The sequence below is a fragment of the Erinaceus europaeus genome, chromosome 2, assembly GCF_950295315.1.
Source record: "Erinaceus europaeus chromosome 2, mEriEur2.1, whole genome shotgun sequence".
Classification (NCBI taxonomy): Eukaryota; Metazoa; Chordata; class Mammalia; order Eulipotyphla; family Erinaceidae; genus Erinaceus; species Erinaceus europaeus.
In genome coordinates this window covers 150,715,928-150,741,663 of record NC_080163.1, presented here as the reverse complement: position 1 = coordinate 150,741,663, position 25,736 = coordinate 150,715,928, and the positions used below count along the sequence as shown (strand labels likewise).

The window sequence follows — 25,736 nt, the reverse complement described above, 5'->3', positions numbered from 1 at the left end:
CCCCTACTATGATTGTGTTACTGTTAATGCATTGCTGTAGCTCTTTCAGTAGAAGTTTGATGTATTTAGATGGCTTCTCATTGGTTGCATAGATGTTAATAATTGTTAAGTCCTCTTGATTGACTGATCCTCTGAGCATTAAGTAGTGTCCATTCCTATCTTTTTTAATCTTATCTATTTTAAAGTCTATCATGTCAGATATGAGAATAGCTGTTCCTGCCCTTTTTTGTGGGCCATTGGCTTGTATGATAGTTTTCCATCCTTTCACTTTAAGTCTGTGTTTGTCTTGTTGAGTTAGGTGGGTTTCCTGTAGACAGCATATTGTTGGGTTGTGTTTTCTGATCCATCTTCCTACTCTGTGTCTTTTAATAGGTGAATTCAGGCCATTGACATTTATTGATATCAAAGATTGAAGATATTTTAACGCCATTCTTGTAGAGTTTTAGAGTGTTTTGATATATGTCCTATTTGTGGTGGTCTGGTTGTTTATAGGAGACCTTTCAGAACTTCTTTCAGGGCAGGCTTGGTGATGGTTGCTTCCTTCAACTGTTGCTTGTCTGAGAAGGTTTTGATGCTTCCATCTAGTCTGAATGACAGTCTAGCAGGATATAGTATTCTTGGCTGAAAGCCTTTCTCATTGAGCACTCGATAGATATCTTGCCATTCTCTTCTGGCCTGTAGTGTTTGTATGGAGAAGTCTGCTGCTAATCTTATGGGTTTTCCTTTGTAGGTGACTCTTTGTTTTTCTCTTGCAGCCTTGAGGATCCTTTCTTTATCCTTATTCCTTTCCATTCTAAGTATGATATGTCTTGGTGTCTTTAGATCTGGGTTAATTCTGTTTGGGACCCTCTGGGCTTCTTGAATCTTTATGTCTTTGATGTTGTCTAGACTAGAGAAAATTTCAGCTATTATGGCCTGGAAAATGCTTTCTTCCTCTCCTTCTCTTTCTTCCTCTGGTATGCCAATAATGCGTATATTGTTTCTTTTGAAGTCATCCCATAGGACTCTGTTGTTGTTTTCAGCATCTCTTAATCTCTTTTTGAGATCTCTTACTTCTTTTTTAGTTGTCTCTAATTCATCCTCAACCTTGCTAATTCTGTCTTCAGCCTCATAGATTCTATTCTCTCTGCCCTCTACTGCTTTCTGGAGTTCATCTATTTTGTTGCCCTGTTCTGTTACTGTTTTAGCTTGTTCAGCTAGTTGCGTTCTTAGCTCAGCGATTTCAGCTTCCAGCTCTCTAATAACCATGAGATAATTAGTATTTTCTCCCATAGTCTCATTTGTTGTTCCTGTATTTCTGATTACAATTTTTTCTAATTCTTTACTCATTCCTGTTATTATTTCCTTAGCTAATGTTTGGATATTGAACTCATTATTTTGTGCTTCACCCTCTGGAGGACTTTTAGCTGGACTCTTGTCCTGGTTCAATTCTCCAATATTTCTTCTTGTTGTTTTAACCATTTTATATATTATGAGTTCCCTTTATCAATACTTTTCAAATTATTGTTCACTGTTGCCTGGATTGACTTGTGTCTAAGTAAGTTAATTAAAGGGTTCACAGTGGTGAAAGTTAGCAGTTGTTTCAATAGTATTTTAATCCCTGAGTTGGAGCTCAGTGGTTTAAAAGCCTTTTTTTTTCTTCCCTGTAGGCTATGGGAGCCTGAGGGCTTTTAAACTATCAGTAGGCTTTTTAGCTTAATCACTGACTCCTGACCAAGAGATAAAGCAGGGTGTGGCAGAGATAATCTAGTGGTTATGCAAAGAGACTTTCACAGCCCCTCAGCTATGCCACTGAGGTATAGGTCTTCTCCTGAGTTTTCCTGGTTAGATCTCTGTCCCCTGGTGTCGCTCCCTGTCGCTGCTTCAGATTCTGAGGGTAGTAGCAATGGAGACTCAGAGTTGCACTTGGTGAGTCTCTGGGGAGTCCTTTCCTCCCTTCAGCTGTCCCCTTGTTGGTGGAGCAGACTGGAGGTGGTGTCTCCACTGATAAACTGTTGAACTGTTAGCAGTCACTTAATCTCTCCTTAGGCTCCTCTTTCCTCTCTGTCAGCAGCCACACGTGTTGTACTCACCAGTGATTTACTGGGTTCCTGTGGTCATTCTAGTCCTGTCTTGTTTCGGTCCCGGGTGGTCTCCTTTGGTATTCCTAGTTGATCTGGGAGAGGAGAGGAGAGGAGAGAAAGCGATCTGCTGCTGCTCGTAACTCCACCTCCGGAAGTCCCATGCATCAAACCTTGGCATTGCATATGCTGGGATGACACTGACCTTTTTCTATCTCATGAATACAGTATTTTGTTTGTTTGTTTGTTTTCTGCCTCCAGGGTTACCATTGGGGCTCAGTGCCAGCACTATGAATCCACTGCTCCTGGAAGCCATTTCCCCCCCCCCATTTTTGTTGCCCTTGTTGTTATTATTGTTATGTCATTGTTGTTGGGTAGGACAGAGAAATGTAGAAAGGAGGGGAAGACAGAGAGGGAGAAAGATAGACATCTGCAGACCTGCTTCACTGCTTTCAAAGTGACCCACCTGCAGGTGGGGAGACAGGAGCTTGAACCGGGATCCTTACGCCAATCTTTGCATTTTGAGATATGTTCTTAACCCACTGTGCTACTGCCCGACCCCCCTTATTCTATTTTTTAAATTTTTTATTTATTCCCTTTTGTTGCCCATGTTGTTTTATTGTTGTAGTTATTGATGTCGTTGTTGTTGGATAGGACAGAGAGAAACTGAGATAGGAGGGGAAGAGAGGAGGAAAGGTAAGACACCTGCAGACCTGCTTCACCACTTATGAAGTGACTCTCCTGTGGGGGGGAGCTGGGGACTCAAACTGGGATCCTTACAACCGGTCCTTGTGCTTTGTGCCACGTGTGCTTAACCCACTGCACTACTGCCCAACTCCCTTTTTATTGTTTTTTTTAAAATTTTTATTTATAAAATAAAAATATTGACAAGACTATAGGAGGGATACACTGCCACAGAATTCCCACCCCCAGAGCTCATATCCAATTCTCTCCCTTGTTAGCTTCCCTGTTCTTTATCCCTCTGTGAGTATGGACCCAGGATCATTGTGTGGTGCAGAAGGTGGAAGGTCTGGATTCTGTAATTGCTTCTTCAATGAACATGAGCACTGGAAGGTTGATCCATACTCCCAGTCTGTCTCTCTCTTTCCCTAGTGGGGCAGGGATCTGAGGAGGCAAGGCTCCAAGACACATGGTGGGGTCATCTGCTCAAGAAAGTTGGTTGGCATCATGGTAGCATCTGGAACCTGGTGGCCAAGAGTCCCAAGTTGAAAGCAGCTTCCTTACAGAACTCACACCAGGTGTTGTCTCTCCAAGCCTCCATCTTGGCTCCACCTTCTCATTTTTTTTTTTAATTAGGGAAGAGAAATTGAGAGGGGTGGGAGGGAGAAAGGGAGACAGAGACACCTGCAGACCTGCTTCACCATGTGTGAAGTCCCCCCCCCCCCCACAAATAGGAAGCCAGGGGCTGAAACTAGATCCTTGTGCTTCCTACTATGTATGCTTAACCTGGTGTGTCACCACTGGGCTCCACAATAAGCTGTTTTAAAAAGACTTGTTTGGGCTGGGAGATAGCATAATTTATGCAAAAAAGAATTTGTTCATTTCAATAGAAACAAGAATTAGAGAGTCAGAGCCAGACAGAGAATATTAGCACCTGTGTTGCTGGGATTGAACATAGCACCTTACCTGCAATCTCACTGTTTGAAAGTCTCACTTTCTACTACTGAGCCACCTCCCTAGCCTATAAATATATCCTTAACAGAGAGGGGGGTGGTGGAGACAGACAGGAAGATAGCATAGTGGTTACACAAGAAAACTTTCATGCCCCTCTCTCTCCCTGTCTATCTTCCCCTCCCCTCTCAATTTCCCTCTGTCCTATAAAAAAACAACAAAAAAACTTTCATGTCTGAGACTCAAGAGATCCCAGGTTCAATTTCTGATGTCATCAAAAGTCAGAGCTATGTAGTGCTCTCATTCTTTTTTTTTTTTTTTTTTTTCCATTTGAAGTTTTCTTTTTTGGTAAAGACATCATGAAACTGGTACATGTTTCTGAGACACATGGTAAAGCCAAAGGCATTGCTGCAACCCACCTCCAACCCCCCCCCCCCCACACTGTGTGAAGAGACTTGAATTCCATCTTCAGCAGCAGACACAGGCCACACAGCTCAGCAGCACAAGCCCCTTTATTAAATTCCCTAACCTGCATGTGTGCAGGAAGAAAACAAACAGTAATGTGGCCTGGTGGCCAGGACAGGATGGGGATGCCTGAGTTTAGGCCAGAAGGCTTAATTTCAGCTTCTTTTTCCAACAGATCTATGCAGTGGCCCTGCTTACTCCACCCACTTCCATTCCTGATGCCGTGATGGAGGCTCTGCAGTCCCGCTAACTGTGTCATCCTGACCTTGTCAGGCTGGGTGCTGTGTAGCAGGTGAGAAGTAACAACAGAGTGGGTCTGGCTTTGGGCCTGAAAAGGGATGTGAAGAAATGCAAGTCATATAGTCTGAGACCAAGTACACATGATCAATTTTGTTGTCCTGAGTGGGAAGGCTGATGGCTGGTTGGGGGGTGGGGGGAGAAGGGTCTGCTTCCCCTACCACATACCCCAGCGTGTAAGTTTTGTGCAGGTGGGATTGAGGAGTTTACTGAGTGTTCCAGAAGGAAGTCTAATTTGGTGCTTGTGGTTGGCCAAAGTAAAGGGGCCAAGGTAGCTCTATGGGAGTACTGGGGGGGGAGGGGTGGACGTGGGTAGTATCCTGTTCAACCCTGCCTGGGGCAGTAATCCAGATGTGACTCCATTGTGATTGACAGGCTGCCATGGGCGGGCTTGGTAGGTGTGTGGAATTGAGGAAACAAGCAAAGAAGACTCGGAATAGCCCCTCTCACCCTCCCATACTTAGGTGAGCAGGAGAGATTGAGCTGTGCAGAGAAATGGGGTAGGGGGGGTTAGAAGTGACAGACAGTGAGATTCAGATTGGGAGGGAAACCTGCATCTGTGTTGCTCAGTCAGCCTTTCTTCTCTCTGGGTTATCATGGTAGGGCTGGCTGGGGAGGGGGAGAGAAGTAGGCATGGGAAAGGGAAGCAATCATAGGAGAGAAGACATCAGGGAGGTTCTCCTTGACCCTGACCTGCCCAGCCTGCATAGGTCTAAAAGGCTCTGAGCTTCTCCATCACCCAAACTAGTGTCTCTGAAAAAGGAGCCCAACCGGAGTCTGAGAGTGAGAGAGAGCGAGCAAAGCAGACTCTCCCACCCTCGTGAGGAAAGCTAACGGAGTACTCAAAGCACCATGGGACGGGGCCGCCCTGGCCTGGTGTCCAGAGCAGGGCCGGTACCGACTGTAAACATTAGACTTGATCATGTCTGAGGATGGAGGGGGAGAAGGAGAGAGGTGCCTGGACCAGCAGGTTTGGGGAGATAGTTGAGGTCCAAAGACTCTGGAAATACCCACCGGCCATAGGAAAGAGGGTTGTCGGGTCTATTCTAGGTGCTCGGGGTGTGGACAAGGCCTGAATCTATCTGCCTCTGAGCTTCTGCACAACTTCAGTGCTACCTTTGGAAGATACCAGATAGCTATTAGAGGAAGCCATTGCTAGCTGAGTGACAGACACACTGGAGCAGGCACTGAGTCTTGGGGTAATGAGCACAGTCCCTGCTCAGGACAGCTGCTGCTTTGGGAAGGATGATCACTCTTTCTTCTGAGACCCGTTGACCCTCTTCACTGATGGGATCTGAGCATGGAACAGTTGAGAGTTGGAGTGGGGTGAAGGGCCCTCTGTGACATGAGACTTCCCACCATCCACTGCCAGGGTGTGGACACAGGAAGGGAGCTGGGTTTGAGTTGTTCAGAGATGTGGGGACTGATTTCACCCCACACCTGTCCCTGGAAGAGGATGTCCAGATGTCCTCCCACCAGTAGAGGGCACTGATACCAAACTCAGGACACCGTGTAGTTGTGTGTTGGGCTCCTACAACCGTATGATTAAAGGTCACGAGTTCCTTGGAGTGAGTGGTTATGCCAAGAGATCCACAAAGATGGCATTGGCTGTGGTCTGACCAAAGATGAAAGCTCCCATGGTGACCAAAAGGACTCCATAACTGACCAGCACCCACCAGCTGTAGATAAGAGAGAGGTCTGGTTAGTCACCCTACCCGGGACACTGCAGACTCCAATATAGAGATCATTAACCTTCGTAATGACTTAAAACACATTCTCTGTGTGGCCAGAGATCAAACCCAGGGTCTGAGGCAGTAATGTTGTTGGTCTGCTTCTAAATTCTGCTTCTAAGACCCCTTCTGTTTCATTGGTTTAATCCCCCCTGCTTAAGACTGTATTCTATTTACATAACCAGTTAACTAAGCACCACCCTGCCTCCAGGGCACTGGTTTAATCCTCACTGTTTCGCACGCTTTTTCCTTCTCCCCACCCCCTATCCTATGTACATCCTCTTCGGACCAGACTCTTCCACATCAGGATATATAAGGACAAGATTGTGATTAGAGATAGCTTAGATTGCGCTGCGTTCCACATGAATAAAGACTGAACTGCATACCACTCAGCCATGAGTCCCTGGTTGTCTCTCTCCCGCCCGCAAAGCTAGCCCGACAAACGTAACTCTACCAACTGAGCTATCGCTTCTGTCACTGTTTTCTTTTACTGATTAGTGTGTTAATGATTTGCCCAGGTGGTGGAGTGGGGGTAGGTGGGCACGGAGAACCAGAGCATCAATCTAGTACACGCAATGCTAGGGATCAAACTCAGGGTCTCATTCTTGAGAGAGTCTAACATTTTATCTACTGCACCACTTCCCAGGCCACTCACTCCTCTTACCTTAAAAAAAAAAAAAAAAAAAGAAGATTCATTGATGGGGGCCAGGTGGTAGCACACCTGGTTAAGCACACATATTACTAAGTGCAGGGACCCATGCAAGGATCTAGGTTTGAGGCCCTGCTCCCCACCTGCAGGTGGGAAGCTTCACGAGTGATTAAGCAGGTCTGAAGGTGTCTATCTTTCTTTCTCCATTTCTACCTCCCCCTCCTCTCTCAATTTCTCTTTCTGTCCTATCCAATAAAATGAAGGGAAAAAAAAGTTGCCAGGAGCAGTGGATTCATAGTGCTGGCACTAAGCCTCAGTGATGACCCTGGAGGCAAAAAAAAAAAAAAGTTGATGCTCTTACAGGTAAAGCTATCTCTCTAGTCCCTGGCATTTTCTTTTTCAAGGAAGAAGTGGATCTTCCTGTGCTGAAAAAGAATGCTAAGATAGATATACACAGTGCAGTTAAAATAAAAAAAGGGGCAGACAAATGTGTTTGGCATAAACTAATTTTTGGACTTAATTCTTTTTACTGCCAGATGGGGTTTTTGATTGGGCTTTGTGACTACTACAGAATCCACTGCTCTCACTGGTCTTTATCTTATTTTATTTTTTTTCCCTTTAGAGGTTGAGACATAGAGAGGGAGAAAGAGAAGAAAAAGAGGAGTTCCAGTAGTGCAATCAGTTAGTGTGCGGTACTTATACAGAAAAAGAGACACCACTGCACTACACAGCTCATGAAGGATAAAGGTTTCCCTTTTGCATCACTCTCACTCTGTAGCGGCTAGGTACTTGAACCTGGGTCCTTGCACAAAGTAAAGTGTGAGTTCTACTGGATGAGTTATCTTTTTTTTTAATTATTTATGTATTTATTTTCCCCTTTGTTACCCTTTCTTATTGTTGTAGTTATTATTGTTATTGTTGTTGATGTCATCATTGTTAGATAGGACAGAGAGAAATGGAGAGAGGAGGGGAAGACAGAGGGGGGAGAGAAAGATAGACACCTGCAGACCTGCTTCACCACTTGTGAAGCGACTCCTCTGCAGGTGGGGAGCTGGGGGCTTGAACCGGGATTCTTATGCTAGTCCTCGTGCTTTGCGCCACGTGTGCTTAACTCGCTACCAATGCCTGACTCCCGAGTTATCTTTTATTTTTTAAATTTTATTATTATTATTGGATAAAGACAGAGAAATTGAGAGGGGTGGGGGAGATAGGGAGAGAGACAGAGAGACACCTGCAGCCCTGCTCCACCACTTGTGAAGCTTTCCCCCTGCAGGTGGGTACCTGGGGCTTGAATCTGGGCCTTTGTGCACAGTAATGTGTGCGTTTAACCAGGTGTGCCACCACCTGGCCCCTCTAGTCCCCATTTCTGGTTCTTTTTGGAGCTTTGTGTATGACTCCACAACTTCTGAGCCAACTTTTTTTTTGCCTCCAGGGTTATTGCTGGGGTTCAATGCTTGCACTATGAATCCACTGTTCCTGGAGGCCATTTTTTCCCAATTTTTGTTGTACTTGTTGCCCTCGTTGTTGTTATTGTTGTCATAGCTGCCATTATTGTTGCTGGATAGGACAGAGAGAAATTGAGAGATGAGGAGAAGACAGAGAGGGGGAGAGAAAGACACTGGGGGTCAGGCCGTAGTGCAGTGGGTTGAGCGCACATGGTGTGATGTGCAAGGACTAGTGTAAGGATCCCGGTTCGAGCCTCCGGCTCCCCACCTGCAGGGGGAGTCACTTCAAAGGCTGTGAAAGGTCTGCAGGTGTCTGTCTTTCTCTCCCCCTCCTCTCTCCATTTCTCTGTCCTATCCTACAATAGCATCAATAACAATAATAATAACCACAACAACAAGGGCAACAAAAAGGGGGAAAAATAGCCTCCAGGAACAGTGGATTCATGGTGCAGGAACCGAGCCCCAGCAATAACCCTGGAGGCAAAAAGAAAGAAAGAAAGAAAGAAAGAAAGAAATCTGCAGATCTGCTTCACCGCTTGTGAAGCAACTCCCCTGTAGGTGGGGTGCCGAGGGCTCGAACCAGAATCCTTATGCTGGTCTCTGCACTTCGTGCCATGTGCCCTTAACCCGCTGGGCTACCGCCCGACTCCCTATTTATTTTTAAAGACTCTCCTGCCTGAGGCTATGAGGTCACAGGTTCAATCCCCAGTACCACCACAAACCAGAGCTGAGCAGGGTTCTAGTTAGTCTCTCTCTATGTATACAAACACACACACACACACACACACACACACATATACATACATACTGTAAAACGCAGTAGCCTTGAAGTTCCCTTTTTATGCAGAAGTTTTTAAGTTCCTTTTAGTATAAGTTGCTTGTAGTGTGAGATGGAAAATTCCTTTCCCTTTCCCCCTTGAAGAACAGGACCTAATCAGTAAGCCACTGGTTGTTTACCAAGACCCTGCAAACAGGCAGAGCTTATAAGGGCCTTTGCACTAGGAAATTATTTTCTAGGAAGGGGCAGCTGATGGCGGGGGGATGTGGTGACCCCACCTGGCTAGATTCTATTGGTTGTGTGATTTTGCAGTGTTTGAAACTAGCCTGCACTTTGCTTTGAATGGATCATGCTTTTGCTAAGTTTGAAATGATTGGATTTTGCGTTTTCTATAGCATGTTATTAGATATAGGCTGATAAGGTGATGTGTTCCCCGTCCCTGAGTGTAGTCTGAATTCCTATAAATTGTGTGGTTTGAGCCTTGTTCAGGGTTGAGCTGGTAGACTGCTGTCAGTCACCACTCGGCCCAGATTCGAATTCGTGAATAAACATCTTTTGCTTCCTTGCAGTGGATGGTGGTTTGATTTTTGCTCGCTAACACATACATATACGTTCATATTCATTACTGGATAGAGACAAAGAGAAATTGAGAGAGGAGTAGATAGAGAAGGAGACAGAGAGACATCTGCTGCCTTGTTTCACAACTTGTGAAGCTTTCCTCCTGCAGGTGGGAACCAGGGGCTTGAATCCGAGACCTTGTACACTGTAATGTGAATGCTTAACCAGGTGCACCACCGCCTGGGCCTTATTTTTATTTTAGATAAGGAGTGGGGGAAGACTCGGATGGGGAGATATCACAGAACTGTTCTACCATCTCTGAAACTCCCCCTAGTGACATGGTAGTATCACATGACACTTAGGCTCAAATCCAGAACCTCACATAAGGTAATGTGTGTGTTCCACTGGGTAAGTTTCTCCTAACTCCTGAGTCCATTTTTGGAAACAAAGTATACAGAAAACTGTGTGTTTGTGTGTACATTACACAGGTACACACACAAGCACAGAAAGCATCTAGAAGGGCTGTGCTGTGGATAGAAAGCTCTCTTGGGAGATGGGGTGGGAGAATAGGAGTACCACTTTGTTCCCTAAAATCCTGTTATATTTGAACTGCATGTGCTACATATTTATTTATTTATTTATTTATTTATTTATTATTGATAGAGACAGAAATTGAGAGGGGAGGGGAGGAAGAGAGACAGAGAGACATCTGCAGACTTGCTTCTCCACTTGTGAAGCTTTTCTCCTGCAGGTAGGGACCAGAGGCTTGATCCCAGGTCCTTGCACACTATAACATATGCAGGTGGGCCACTGCCTGGACCTGGGGCTACATATTTATAAAAACGTATTTAAAATAATAGGGCTGCCAAGATAGCAAAAAAGCTATGCAAATAACTTTCATGCCTAAAGATGTGACTTCCCATGTTTAATCCCCAGTACCATAGTAAACCAGAGCTAAGTCATAATTTGGTTTCACCATTCACAAAGCTTTCCCCTGCAGGTGGGGGCCAGGGGCTCAAACTCGGGTCCTTTCGCACTGTAACTGTAACCACTCGGCCCCAAGATTTAAAAAAAATATTTATTTATTTATTCCCTTTTGTTGCCCTTGTTTTATTGTTATAGTTATTATTGTTGTCATTGTTGGATAGGACAAAAAGAAATGGAGAAAGGAGGGGAAGACAGAGGGGGAAAGAAAGATATCGACACCTGCAGACCTGCTTCACCGCTTGTGAAGCGACTCCCCTGCAGGTGGGGAGCCGAGGGCTAGAACCGGGATCCTTATGCCGGTCCTTGAGCTTTGCACCACGTGCGCTTAACCTGCTGCACTACCGCCTTACTCTCCTATTTTATTTTATTTTTATTGCAGGAGCTCAGTGCTAGCACTATGAATCACTGCTCCTGGTGGCCTCTCTCAATTCCTTTTTTTTTCTCTTAAATTTATTTTATTTGATAGGACAGAGTGAAATTGAGAGAGGGAAGGGGTGGTAGAGGGGAAGAGGGAAAGACACCTGCAGACCTGTTTCACAGCTTGTGAAGCGTCTTTCCTGTAGTTAGAAAGCAGGGATAACGGTGTCAGGATGGCCGAGCGGTCTATGGCGCTGCATTCAGAAAGCAGGGGGCTTGGGGGGCCGGGTGGTGGTGCACCTGGTTGAGCGCACATGTTGCAATGTACAAGGACCCAGGTTCGAGCCCCCAGTCCCTACCTGCAGAGGGAAAACTTTGCAAGTGGTAAAGCAGTGCTACAGATGTCTCTGTCTCTTTTCCTCTCTATCTTCCCCTTCTCCGTCAATTTCTGGCTGTCTCTATCCAATAAATAAAAACAGATCAAAAAAAAAAAAGAAAGAAAGCAGGGGGTTTGAACCAACATCCTCATGTATTGTTATGTGTTCAGGCAACCAATTGGATTGTGCCACTGCCTGGCCCCCTGACTCTTACATTTTAAAGTCCCTCCTCTCCTGAACCAGGACCTCCCTAGGAACACCACGGACTGGGCCTAGCTTTACCTGGCTGGCTTGACTTCTTCCATTTCAGAGAGTTTGGCTTGAATGAGGCAAAGTCCTGAAATAGAAAAAAGAAGAACTCAGAATTTGGTGGTAGAATCCCTTTTTCAGGTCCAGCCTCCCTGTGTTAGCCAAAGGTAGGCGGATGGATGGAGAAAGGCCCACAGCCAAAGGCCCTTCCTTCCTAGTGCACTTCTGAGCACAAGGGGGCCCCTTATTCCAAGCAGAGTGGCAAGGTCTTTCAAAGTGATCTCTTGCATAGAAATAATTCCAGTACAGGTGGAACTATGGCTAGGCAGATGGAACAAATTTCCAGGATTCTTCAGGCATATATCTCTCTGTCTGAAACAAGTTTTCTAGCTCTGTATCAAGTTGTCGTTACTAGACCCCACTGCTCTCTGGGTTGACAGGCTGAATCAGCCAGATTCCTGAGAGGGAGAAACAGATGCAGTCAACTGTCTGTATCCATGGGTTCTACAGTCAGTGCAATTGAATTTGCATTCAACCTACTATGGACTGAAAACAGATTATGTATTAAAACTTAGGCCAACCTTAGTTGTACTTCTACCAAATATGTATGGACCTTTTCTTTGTCTCTCCTTCTCTCCCTTCATTATTATTCCCTTAACAATGCAGCATAATGAAGATTTGCATCACATTTCCATTGTGCTAGGCATTATAGGTAAGTAGAGATGATTTAAAGTCTCTGGGGAAAAATAAATAAAGTCTCAGGGAGTATATGTTTATATAAAGTATGTGGGGGGGCTGGGGAGATAGCATAATGGTCATGCAAAAGTCTTTTTTTTTTTTTTTTGCCTCCAGGGTTAACCCTGGGGCTCGGTGCCTGCACATGAATTCACTGCTCCTGGAGACCATTTTTACCATTTTTTGTTACCCCTGTTGTTTTGCACTTGTAGTTATTGTTGTCATAGCTGTCGTTGTTGGATAGGACAGAGAGAAATGGAGAGAGGAGGGGAAGACAGAGACGGGGAGAGAGAGATAGATACCTGCAGACCTGCTTCACAGCTTGTGAAGCGACTTTCCTGCAGGCGGGAAGCCGGGGGCTCTAACCGGGATCCTTACGCTGGTCCTTGCGCTTTGCACCACATGTGCTTAACACACTGTGCTACTGCCCAGCTCCCGCAAAATACTTTTAAAATTTTTTATTTATTTATTTTCCCTTATGTTGCCCTTGATGTTTTAAATTGTTGTTGTAGTTATTATTGATAATGTTATCATCATTGTTAGGACAGAGAGAAACTGAGAGAAGAGGGGAAGACAGAGGGGGGAGAGAAAGACAGACATCTGCAGACCTGCTTCACTGCCTGTGAAGTGACTCCCCTGCAAGTGGGGAGAAGGTAGCTCGAATCTGGATCCTTACACCGGTCCTTGTGCTTTGCGCCATGTGCACTTAACTCACTGCACTACCATCCAACTCCCCAGCAAGACTTTTATGCCTAAGGCTCCAAATCCCAGGTTCAATCTCCAGCACCACCATAAGCCAGAGATGAACAGTGGTCTGGTAGCTCTGTGTCTATCTTCCTGTATTTCTCTATAATTAAAAAATAAATAGATTCAACTTCTGGAGGCAGAACTATGAGCAGCAGGTCGCTTTCTCTCCTCTCCTCTCCTCTCCTCCCCTCCCCTCCTCTCCTGGATCAACTAGGAATACCAAAGGAGACCACCAAGGACTGAAACAAGACAGGACTTGAATGACCACAGGAACCCACTAAATCACTGGTGAGTACAAACACGTGTGGCTGGTGATAGAGAGGAGAGAGGAGCCTAAGGAGAGATTAAGTGACTGCTAACAGTTCAGCAGTTTATCAGTTGAGACACCACCTCCAGTCTGCTCCACCAACAATGGGACAGCTTAAGGGAGGAGAGGACTCCCCAGAGACTCACCAAGTGCAATTCTGAGTCTCCATTGCTACTACCCTCAGAATCTGGAGCAGTGGCAGGGAGGGACGCCAGGGGACAGAGATCTAACCAGGAAACTCAGGAGAAGACCTATACCTCGGTGGCATAGCTGAGGGGCTGTGAAAGTCTCTTTGCATAACCACTGGATTATCTCTGCCACACCCTGCTTTATCTCTTGGTCAGGAGTCAGTGATTAAGCTAAAAAGCCTACTGATAGTTTAAAAGCCCTCAGGCTCCCATAGCCTACAGGGAAGAAAAAAAAAAACAGGCTTTTAAACCACTGAGCTCCAACTCAGAGATTTAAATACTATTGAAACAACTGTTAACTTTCACCACTGTGAACCCTTTAATTAACTTACTTAGACACAAGTCAATCCAGACAATAGTGATCAATAATTTGAAAAGTACTGATACAGGAAACTCATAACATAATATATAAAATGGTTAAAACAACAAGAAGAAATATTGGAGAATCGAACCAGGACAAGAGTCCAGCTAAAAGTCCTCCAGAGGGTGATGCACAAAATAACGAGTTCAACATTCAAACATTAGCTAAGGAAATAATAACAGGAGTGAGTAAAGAATTAGAAAAAATTGTAATCAGAAATACAGGAACAACAAATGAGACTATGGAAGAAAATACTAATTATCTCATGGTTATTAGAGAGCTGGCAGCTGAAATCGCTGAGCTAAGAACGCAACTAGCTGAACAAGCTAAAACAGTAACAGAACAGGGCAACAAAATAGATGAACTCCAGAAAACAGTAGAGGGCAGAGAGAAGAATCTATGAGGCTGAAGACAGAATTAGCAAGGCTGAGGATGAATTAGAGACAACTAAAAAAGAAGTAAGAGATCTCAAAAAGAGATTAAGAGATGCTGAAAACAACAACAGAGTCCTATGGGATGACTTCAAAAGAAACAATATACGCATTATTGGCATACCAGAGGAAGAAAGAGAAGGAGAGGAAGAAAGCATTTTCCAGGCCATAATAGCTGAAATTTTCTCTAGTCTAGACAACATCAAAGACATAAAGATTCAAGAAGCCCAGAGGGTCCCAAACAGAATTAACCCAGATCTAAAGACACCAAGACATATCATACTTAGAATGGAAAGGAATAAGGATAAAGAAAGGATCCTCAAGGCTGCAAGAGAAAAACAAAGAGTCACCTACAAAGGAAAACCCATAAGATTAGCAGCAGACTTCTCCATACAAACACTACAGGCCAGAAGAGAATGGCAAGATATCTATCGAGTGCTCAATGAGAAAGGCTTTCAGCCAAGAATACTAGATCCTGCTAGACTGTCATTCAGACTAGATGGAAGCATCAAAACCTTCTCAGACAAGCAACAGTTGAAGGAAGCAACCATCACCAAGCCTGTCCAGAAAGAAGTTCTGAAAGGTCTCCTATAAACAACCAGACCACCACAAATAGGACATATATCAAAACACTCTAAAACTCTACAAGAATGGCGTTAAAATATCTTCAATCTTTGATATCAATAAATGTCAATGGCCTGAATTCACCTATTAAAAGACACAGAGTAGGAAGATGGATCAGAAAACACAACCCAACAATATGCTGTCTACAGGAAACCCACCTAAGTCAACAAGACAAACACAGACTTAAAGTGAAAGGATAGAAAACTATCATACAAGCCAATGGCCCACAAAAAAGGGCAGGAGCAGCTATTCTCATATCTGACATGATAGACTTTAAAATAGATAAGATTTAAAAAGATAGGAATGGACACTACTTAATGCTCAGAGGATCAGTCAATCAAGAGGACTTAATAATCATTAACATCTGTGCACCCAATGAGAAGCCATCTAAACACATCAAACTTCTACTGAAAGAGCTACAGCAATATATTAACAGCAACACAATCATAGTAGGGGACTTCAACACCCCACTCTCTCAACTTGACAGATCATCCAGGCAGAAAATCAATAAAGACATAAGGGAGCTAAATGAAGAGATAGATAAACTAGAATTATTGGACATTTTCAGAGTCATTCATCCCAAGAAACTGGAATACACATTTTACTCAAATCCACATGGGTCATTCTCAAGGACAGACCATATATTAGGCCACAAAGACAGCATCAGCCAATTCAAGAGCACTGAAATCATCCCAAGCATCTTCTCAGACCACAGTGGAATTAAACTAACACTTAACAATCAACAAAAGATTAGTAACAGTCCCAAAATGTGGAAGCTCAACAGTACACTTCTTAACAACTTCTGGGTCAAAGAGGAAATCAAGGAAGAAATCAAAATGTTTCGAGAGTTCAATGAAAATGAAGACACAAGCTATCAAAATATTTGGGACACAGCTAAAGCAGTCCTAAGAGGGAAGTTCATAGCTATACAAGCACACATTAGGAAACAAGAAAAAGCACAAATAAACAGCCTGATTGCACATCTTAAAGACCTAGAAGAAGAAGAACAAAGGAACCCTAAAGCAACGAGAAGGTCAGAAATCACTAAAATTAGGGCAGAAATAAATAACATTGAGAATAGGAAAACCATACAAAAGATCAATGAAAGTAAATGTTGGTTCTTCGAAAGAGTGAACAAAATTGACAAACCTTTAGCCAGACTCACAAAACAAAAAAGGGAGAAGACCCAAATAAATTGGATAGTAAATGAAAGAGGAGATATCACAACAGACACTGCAGAAATTCAACATATCATGTGAGGCTTCTATGAACAACTAACTATATGCCACCAAGCTAGAGAACCTGGAAGAAATGGACGATTTCCTAGATATACCTACCAACTTCCAAAACTAAGTAAAGAGGATGTGGATAACATGAACAGGCCCATCACAACTAATGAAATTGAAACAGTTATCAAAAATCTTCCCAAAAATAAAAGTCCTGGACCAGATGGTTTCATAAATGAATTCTACAAAACCTTCAAAGAAGAACTAATACCTCTACTTTTAAAAGTCTTCCAGAAGATTGAAGACACTGGAATACTCCCTGCCAGCTTCTATGAAGCCAACATCACCCTGATACCAAAAGCAGACAGGGACACAACCAAAAAAGAAAACAACAGACCAATATCTCTGATGAACATAGATGCGAAAATATTAAACAAAATTCTAGCCAACCGGATACAGCAGTATATCAAAAAGACTGTTCATCATGACCAAGTGGGGTTTATCCCAGGCATTTAAGGTTGGTTTAATATACATAAATCAATCAATGTGATCCACCACATCAACAAAAGCAAGACCAAAAACCACATGGTCATATCAATAGATGCAGAGAAAGCCTTTGACAAAATACAACATCCCTTTATGATCAAAACACTACAAAAAATGGGAATAGATGGAAAATTCCTGAAGATAGTGGAGTCTATATATAGCAAACCTACAGCCAACATCATACTCAATGGTGAAAAACTGGAAGCATTTCCCCTCAGATCAGGTACTAGATAGAGATGCCCACTATCACCATTACTATTCAACATAGTGTTGGAAGTCCTTGCCATAGCAAATAGGCAGGAGCAAGGAATTAAAGGGATACAGATTGGAAGAGAAGAAGTCAAACTCTCCTTATTTGCAGATGACATGATAGTATACATGGAAATACCTAAGGAATCCAGCAAGAAGCTTTTGGAAATCATCAGGCAATACAGTAAGGTGTCAGGCTACAAAATTAACATTTAAAAGTCAGTGGCATTCCTCTATGCAAACACTAAGTTAGAAGAAATTGAAATCCAGAAAACAATTCCTTTTACTATAGCAGCAAAAACAATAAAATATCTAGGAGTAAATCTAACCAAAGAAGTGAAAGACTTGTATACTGAAAATTATGAGTCACTACTCAAAGAAATTGAAAAAGACACAAAGAAGTGGAAAGATATTCCATGTTCATGGGTTGGAAGAATTAACATCATCAAAATGAATATATTACCCAGAGCCATCTACAAATTTAATGATATCCCCATCAAGATCCCAAGCACATTTTTTAGGAGAATAGAAAAAATGCTACAAATGTTTATCTGGAACCAGAAAAGACCTAGAATTGCCAAAACAATCTTGAGAAAAAAGAACAGAACTGAAGGCATCACACTCCCAAATTTCAAACTGTATTATAGGGCCGCTGTCATCAAAACTGCTTGGTACTGGAACGTGAATAGACATACTGACCAGTGCAATAGATTTGAGAGCCCAGAAGTGAGCCCCCACACCTATGGACATCTAATCTTTGACAAAGGGGCCCAGACTATTAAATGGGGAAAGCAGAGTCTCTTCAACAAATGGTGATGGAAACAATGGGTTGAAACATGCAGAAGAATGAAACTGAATCACTGTATTTCACCAAATACTAAATTCCAAGTGGATCAAGGACTTGGATGTTAGACCACAAACTATCAAATACTTAAGAGGAAAATATTGGCAGAACTCTTTTCCGCATAAATTTTAAAGACATCTTCAATGAAACGAATCCAATTACAAAGAAGACTAAGGCAAGTATAAACCTATGGGACTACATCAAATTAAAAAGCTTCTTCACAGCAAAAGAAACCACTACCCAAACCAAGAGACCCCTCACAGAATGGGAGATCTTTACATGCCATACATCAGACAAGAGGCTAATAACCAGAATATATAAAGAACTTGAAAATCTCAACAATAAGACAACAAATAACCCCATCCAAAAATGGGGGGAGGACATGGACAGAATATTCACCACAGAAGAGATCCAAAAGGCCAAGAAACACATGAAAAATGCTCCAAGTCTCTGATTGTCAGAGAAATGCAAATCAAGACAACAATGAGATATCACTTCACTCCTGTGAGAATGTCATACATCAGAAAAGGTAACAGCAAAAAAAAAAAAAAAAAAAAAAGAAAAGGTAACAGCAGCAAATGCTGGACAGAGTTTGGGGTCAAAGGAACCCTCCTACACTGCTTGTGGGAATGCCAATTGGTCCAACCTCTGTGGAGAACAGTCTGGAGAACTCTCACAAGGCTAGAAATGGACCTACCCTATGATCCTGCAATTCCTCTCCTGGGGATATATCCTAAGGAACCCAACACATCCATCCAAAAAGATCTGTGTACACATATGTTCTTGGCAGCACAACTTGTATTAGCCAAAACCTGGAAGCAACCCAGGTGTCCAACAACAGATGAGTGGTTGAGCAAGTTGTGGTATATATACACAATGAAATACTACTCAGCTATAAAAAATGGTGACTTCACCGTTTTCAGCCGATCTTGGATGGACCTTGAAAAAATCATGTTGAGTGAAATAAGTCAGAAACAGAAGGATGAATATGGGATGATCTCACTCTCAGGCAGAAGTTGAAAAACAAGATCAGAAAAGAAAACACAAGTAGAACCTGAACTGGAATTGGCATATTGCACCAAAGTAAAAGACTCTGGGGTGGGTGGATGGGGAGAATACAGGTCCATGAGGGATTGTTAAATGGGAAACTGGAGAATGTTATGCATGTACAAACTACTGTATTTACTGTTGAATCTAAAACATTAATTCTCCAATAAAGAAATAAATTTAAAATTAAGAAATAATAAATAAACAAAACATTTAAATATAAAGGAATAAATCTCAAATATATATATACATACACACATACATACATGATGGGACCGGGTGGTGGTGCACCTAGTTAAGCGCACATGTTATAATGTGTGAGGACCCAGGTTCGAGTCTCAGGTCCCCACCTGTAGGGGGAAACTTGATGAGTGCTGAGCAGGGTTGCAGGTGTCTCTCTGTCTCCTTCCCTATCTCCCCTTCCTGCTTGATTTCTGGTGGTCCCTATCTAATAAATAAAGATAATAAATTAAAAAAAATATTTATTTTATTTATTCCCTTTTGTTGCCCTTGTTGTTTTATTGTTGTAGTTATTATTGTTGTCGTCATTGTTGAATAGGACAGAGAGAAATGGAGAGAGGAGGGAGAAGACAGAGGGGGGAAAGATAGACACCTGCAGACCTGCTTCACCGCTTGTGTATAAACTCCCCTGCATGTGGGGAGCGAGGGGCTCAAACCCGGATCCTTCTGCCGGTCCTTGCGCTTTGTGCCACCTGCGCTTAACCCGATGCGCTACAGCCCGACTCTCAATAAAATTTTTTTTAAAAGCATGTGCGAGTGGTCTGGGAGGTGGCGCAGTGATAAAGCTTTGGACTCTCAAGCATAAGGTCCTGAGTTCAATCCCCGGCAGCACTGTGCCAGAGTGATGTCTGCTTCTTTCTCTCCTTCTATCTTCCTCATTAATAAATAAATAAATAATATTTTTTTAAGATTTTATTTATTTATGAGGTAGATAGGAGGAGAGAGAGAACCAGACATCTCTCTGGCACATGTGCTGACGGGGAGCGAACTTGGAACCTCACACTTCAGAGTCCAAATCTTTATCACTGCGCCACCTCCCGGACCACAATAAATAAATAAAATCTTTTAAAAAAAAAAAAGCAGGAGTAAGGTATATGAGAGGATGCACATAGCTCCAGTGGATTTGTAGTGCAGGCACCAAGCCCCAGTAATAACCCTGGAGGCTATATATATATATATATATATATATATATATATATATATCTTTATTGCACAATGACTGGCTTAAGGATCCCAGTTCGAGTCCTGGCTCTCCACCTATATGAGTGGTGAAGGAGGTCTGCAGGTGTCTATCTATCTATCCCCATCCCTGTCTTCCCGTCCTCTCTCGATTTCTCTCTGTCCTATCCAACAATGACAACAGCAATAACAAAAATTAGAGTAACAACAACAATGATAAAGAACAAGGGCAACAAAGGGAAAAAGATAGCCTCCAGGAGCAGTAGATTTGTGGTGCAGGCACTGAGCCCCAGCAACAACCCTGGAGGCAGTATATGATGTATATGTATATGTATATGTATATGTATATGTATATGTATATGTATATGATGTATATGTATATGTACAGTCTTTATTTATTTGGTAATGATAGTCAGAAATCAACAGGGAAGGGGGAGATAGAGAGGGAAAGAGAGAAGAGGAACACCTACAGCCCAGGGAGTCGGGCAGTAGCACAGAGGGTTAAGCACATGTGGAGCAAAGTACAAGGACCAGCGTAAGGATCCCGGTTTGAGCCCCCGGCTCCCCACCTGCAGGGGTGTCGCTCCACATGCAGCGAAGCAGGTCTGCAGGTGTCTATCTTTCTCTCTCTTACTCTGTCTTCTCCTCATTTCTCTCTGTTCTACCCAACAACGACAACATCAATAACAACAACAATAAAAAAACAACAAAGGCAACAAAAGGGAAAATAAATAAATGTAAAAAAGAAAGAAGAAACACCTACAGCCCTGTTTCACCACCTGTAAAGCTTTCCCCCTGCAGGTGGGGACTAGGGGCTCAAACCTGCATCCTTTCACAATGTAACATTTATACTCGTGTGTACCACCACCTGCCCCCCTCCCTTTTAGGCAAATTTGTTACCCTCTCTGAACCTTACCTCTATTCCTAGCACAATGGACATAATCACTACACTTCCTCTTCAGGAGATTACGCACTGACGGGGTGAGCATACAGCATGAATTGGGGGATCCAAAAGTGCTGGTAGCTGTTCTGCCTGATAGGTGAACTGAGGCTGGGCAAGTCCTTTGAGTATCTTGGGGGCACTCAGGATCTGTACCTGGGAAGACGAAGATGAAGCAGGCAGCCAGGCCTCCTATGACGGAGATGACCTTGCCGATGTCTGGGATGAAGAGCGCCAGCAGCAGGGTGAGCAGGAACCAGATCAGCGTCTGTAGCACTCGCCGCCGCTGCTCCCGCCCCACGTCCTCCTCCACGGGCACCCCCTGGTAGCGCAGCCACAGCCCCTCCACCACCGCCCTGCCACACAGAGAGGGGCTCAGAGGGGTCTCTGCAAACAGCTCTCCCTCCTCCAGCTCACCCTGATTGTGGGGAAAGCCCTAATCTCTGAGCCCGCTTCCTTTTCTGTAAATGGGCACAACAGCTTTTCTCAGGCTGCTGGGGAACCTGGACAAGACAGTGAGGATGAAGGGCTCGGTACTCTATCTGGTCCAGGGGATGCTCACCCTATGGGAGCTGGAATACTAGGCTCCTGAGAAGGAAGGGCCTTGGGCTCCCAGAAGGCTCGGTATTTGGGAAAGAGATCCTTAGAGGACTCACACAGTGTTCTGGGGATCCTGGGACCAAGTTATTCCAGGTACTGACTCTTCCCTATAGACAACAGTTTATCCTTCTATGAGGTAGGCTCCCCCGACAGGGTCAATGGGCTAAGGGGCTTCCCAGGGGCCTGGTGGGAGAAAGCAGTCCAGTGGGGTGGCAGGGGGCTCACCTCCCGCAGAAGTGAAGGATGGGGTAGGAGGTGAGCACACTCAGGATGATGAAGGCTCGGGCAACGGCTACAGCTATGTCCGCTGAGGGGTAGGACAGCAGCACATCAGGATCCACAGCGGCTCCAAAGGTCAGGAAACCACAGATGCCTGGGGAAGGTGGGCAGAAGACTGGATCAGGCAGTGGCGAGAGGGCAGGGTTCTTAGTGCAACAAGCCTCTTGCATTTGTGATTTCACCTTTCATTCTTTTTTCATTGCCATCAGGGTTATAACAGGGTTATCACTGGGCCTTGGTGCCTGAACAACAAATTCATTGTTCCTACTGCCTATATTTTCCTTTTTAAAAAAAATTTTTAAAATATTTATTTTACTTATTCCATTTTGTTGCCCTTGTTGTTTTATTGTTGTAGTTATTATTGTTGTTGTTGTTATTGATGTCGTCGTTGTTGGATAGGACAGAGAGAAATGGAGAGAGGAGGGGAAGACAGAGTGGGGGAGAGAAAGATAGACACCTGCAGACCTGCTTCACTGCTTGTGAAGCGACTCCCCTGCAGGTGGGGAGCCAGGCGCTTGAACCGGGATCCTTACAAGGGTCCATTAACGCTTTGCGCCATGTATGCTTAACCCGCTGTGCTACTGCCCAACTCCCTATATTTTCCTTTTTTATAACAAGACACACACTCCTCTCTCTCTCTACCCCCCCATGCCACCAGGGGTTGCTGGGGGCTCAGTGCCAGCATTATGAAACGACCACTCCCAGCGACCATTTTATTTCCTTTTTTGTTTTTTCTCCCCCCTTTCTATCTTCTTTGATAGGACAGAACAAAATTGAGAGAGCAGGTGAAGATAGAGAGGGAGAAAGATTGACACTTGTAGACCTGCTTCCTTTCAACCCCTGCAGGTGGGAAGCGGGGGTTCAAACCTAGGCCCTAGCGCCTGGTGGTAACTTGTGTGGTCAACCATGCATCACCACCTCTATTTCACATCTCTTTCACTTGGACAAGACGAGTCCTAAGGCATCAAAAGTTGCTGGAGTGTTTAATGTGCTGAAGTAGAGGGTTGTCCTGAGGAAGCTGGGTCAAAGACAAAGAGTGGGAGAAGTCCAGAGAGCATCCAGAGACCACAACTCTGCCCAGACCTCCAGCTATAGCCATTTAAGAAACTTATCGGGAGTCGGGCTGTAGCGCAGTGGGCGCAAAGCACAGGACTGGCATAAGGATGCCGGTTCGAAGCCCAGCTCCCCACCTGCAGGGGAGTCGCTTCACAGGCGGTGAAGCAGGTCTGCAGGTGTCTATCTTTCTCTCCTCCTCTCTGTCTTCCCCTCCTCTCTCCATTTCTCTCTGTCCTATCCAACAACGACAACAACAATAATAACTACAACAATAAAACAACAAGGGCAACAAAAGGGAATAAATAAATAAAATAAATATTAAAATAAAATAAAAAAAAAGAAACTTATCTAAAGAACAAGGAATATCAAAGATAAGATCACCTGAGACTGCAACAAGATGAGACTGGGACTACTCTGGGAACCCACCAAGTCACGGTGAGTGAACACACATGTGGCTCATGGACAGTGAAGAACCTAAGGAGAGATTCCTGGGGATAAAACCCATATCTACTCCTGAGCGGCTGGTAACAGTCCGGCAGTTTGCCAGTTGAGGAGCCGCCTCTAATCTGTTTTACCAACAAAAAGGCTGCTGAAGGGAGGAGAGGACTCCCCTAAGACTCACCAAATGTAACTGTGAGTCTCCATTTGCTGTGATCAATTAAGTGTAAACACCATTGCACTCAGACCAGCCAAGTCTCCATATGCTACTGCCCCTCAGAGGCTGGAGCAACAGTGGGGAGGCCCTGTGCTGACATGAGGGGAGGGGCAGAGAACTGACCAGGAAACTCAGGAGAAGATCTATACCCTGGTGGTCTAGTGGTGGGGCTGTATAGTGGGAGCCTTTCTGTGACAAGGTCCCCACTTCCTTAGCATAACTGACTCCATCTTGACCTGAACCTGAACCTGAACCTGTGCAACCACTTTACTTGCCAACAAGAAGTAGATTTTAGTGTTCTGAAATAATTGATTAAGTGTTGATTGTTTCCATAATGGATTATCCTGACCACAGTAACAGACCACCTTAACCACCGCATGTTGGACTTCTGTAACCTAGCTTGCTTTCTGCACTTACCACTATAAAGGGCCATGCTACACTGAACTTAGGACTGCACTCTGAGCAGTGCTTTTAGCTGTTGTGTGTAGTCACCAGCCGGCTTAATAAAGACTCTCAAATTTGATTGAACTGGTCTTGGGTGGTCTCTGACGCTTACCCCACAACATTTCCACATTGTCCTTCTTAAGAGAACATGGTGGATAATTGCCTAAGAACCTACAGACGTAAATGGGACTTGTTTAGAAACAGGGCCAAGAAGTGCTGCCAGCAGAGAAGCTGAATTGAGCCTAGACCTTTGGATCCTTGGGGCGTGTGAGTCTCTTGGCATAACCACTGTGCTATCTCTCCCCCACCCTGATTTATCTCTTAGTCAGGAGTGAGTGATTAAGCTAAAAAACCTACTTATGTGAGTCGGGTGGTAGCGCAGCGGGTTAAGTGCACATGGCACAAAGCACAAGGACCAGCATAAGGATTCCGGTTCAAGCCCCCGGCTCCCCACCTGCAGGGGAGTCGCTTCACAGGTGGTGAAGCAAGTCTGCAGGTGTCTGTCTTTCTCTTGCCCTCTCTGTCTTCCCCTCCTCTCTCCATTTCTCTCTGTCCTATCCAACAACGACGACATCAATAATAACTACAACAAAAAAACAAGGGCAAGAAAAGGGAAAATAAATAAATATTTTTTAAAAAACCTACTTACAGGTAAAAAGCCTTCCGGCTACCATAGCCTACAGGGAAGAAAAAGAACAAAGGAACTGAGATAATATTGAAACAACTGTTGATTTCCACAACTGTGAACTCTAAGTACCTTTAGACACAAGTCAATCCAGGCAAGAGTGATAAGTGGATTAAAAAGTACTGAGAGATGGACCTCAGAACACATTATAATAATGGTAAACCAAGAAGAAACATTGCAGAAATGAACGAAGACAAGAGTCCAGCTGAAAGCCCCCGCAAAAATAGAAACCCGTAAGAATGAGATCAACATCCAAATGCTAGCTGAGGATTTAGTTACAGGAGTGAGGAAAGAGTTTGAAATAAATGTCATCAGAAATGCAGAAACAACAAATGAGACTCTGAAAGAAAGCAGTAACTACCTCGAGGTAATTAGAGAGCTGAAAGCTGAACTAGCTGAGCTAAAAGCACAACTAGCTGAACAAGCTAATACAGTATCAAAACAGAGTAACAAAATAGCTGAGCTACAGAAAACAACAGAAGGGAGTGAGAGAATAAAATAAATGAGGCTGAAAAAAGAATTAGCAAGATCAAGGAAGAATTAGAGACAACTAAGAAAGAAGTAAGAGATCTCAAAAAGAGATTAAACAACAACAGAGACATATGGAATGACTTCAAAAGAAATAATATATGAATTATAGGCCTACCGGAGGAAGAAGAGAGGGAGGAGAAGAAAACATTCTACAGGACATAATAGATGAGGCTATAAAATTAACATTCAAAAGTCAGTGGCATTCCTCTATGCAAACACTAAGTTAGAAGAAATTGAAATCCAGAAATCAATTCCTTTTACTATAGCAACAAAAACAATAAAATATCTAGGAGTAAATCTAACCAAAGAAGTGAAAGACTTGTATACTGAAAATTATGAGTCACTACTCAAAGAAGTTGAAAAAGACACAAAGAAGTGGAAAGATATTCCATGTTCATGGGTTGGAAGAATTAACATCATCAAAATGAATATACTACGCAGAGCCATCTACAAATTT

General features: G+C 43.7%; 1 protein-coding gene across 5 annotated transcripts in view; it reads right to left on the bottom strand.

The window, feature by feature from the left end:
- Positions 1 to 4,186: 4,186 nt before the first annotated feature.
- The window catches only part of SLC38A7 (solute carrier family 38 member 7), a 42,448-nt gene continuing 20,898 nt past the window's right edge, over positions 4,187 to 25,736 (bottom strand). For 2 of the 5 annotated variants that reach the window (XM_060185442.1, XM_060185441.1), the window contains exons 8-12: positions 21,855 to 22,002; positions 21,186 to 21,385; positions 11,618 to 11,672; positions 11,318 to 11,416; positions 4,187 to 6,133 (exon numbers count right to left, since the gene is read on the bottom strand). In XM_060185442.1, the coding sequence (XP_060041425.1) occupies positions 6,031 to 6,133; positions 11,318 to 11,416; positions 11,618 to 11,672; positions 21,186 to 21,385; positions 21,855 to 22,002 (605 nt within the window). In that variant the 3' untranslated portion in view covers positions 4,187 to 6,030. Of the gene's footprint in view, positions 6,134 to 11,317; positions 11,417 to 11,617; positions 11,673 to 21,185; positions 21,386 to 21,854; positions 22,003 to 25,736 lie in introns of those variants that run through there. The other 3 variants (XM_060185443.1, XM_007520073.3, XM_060185444.1) reach the window with 3 other exon arrangements.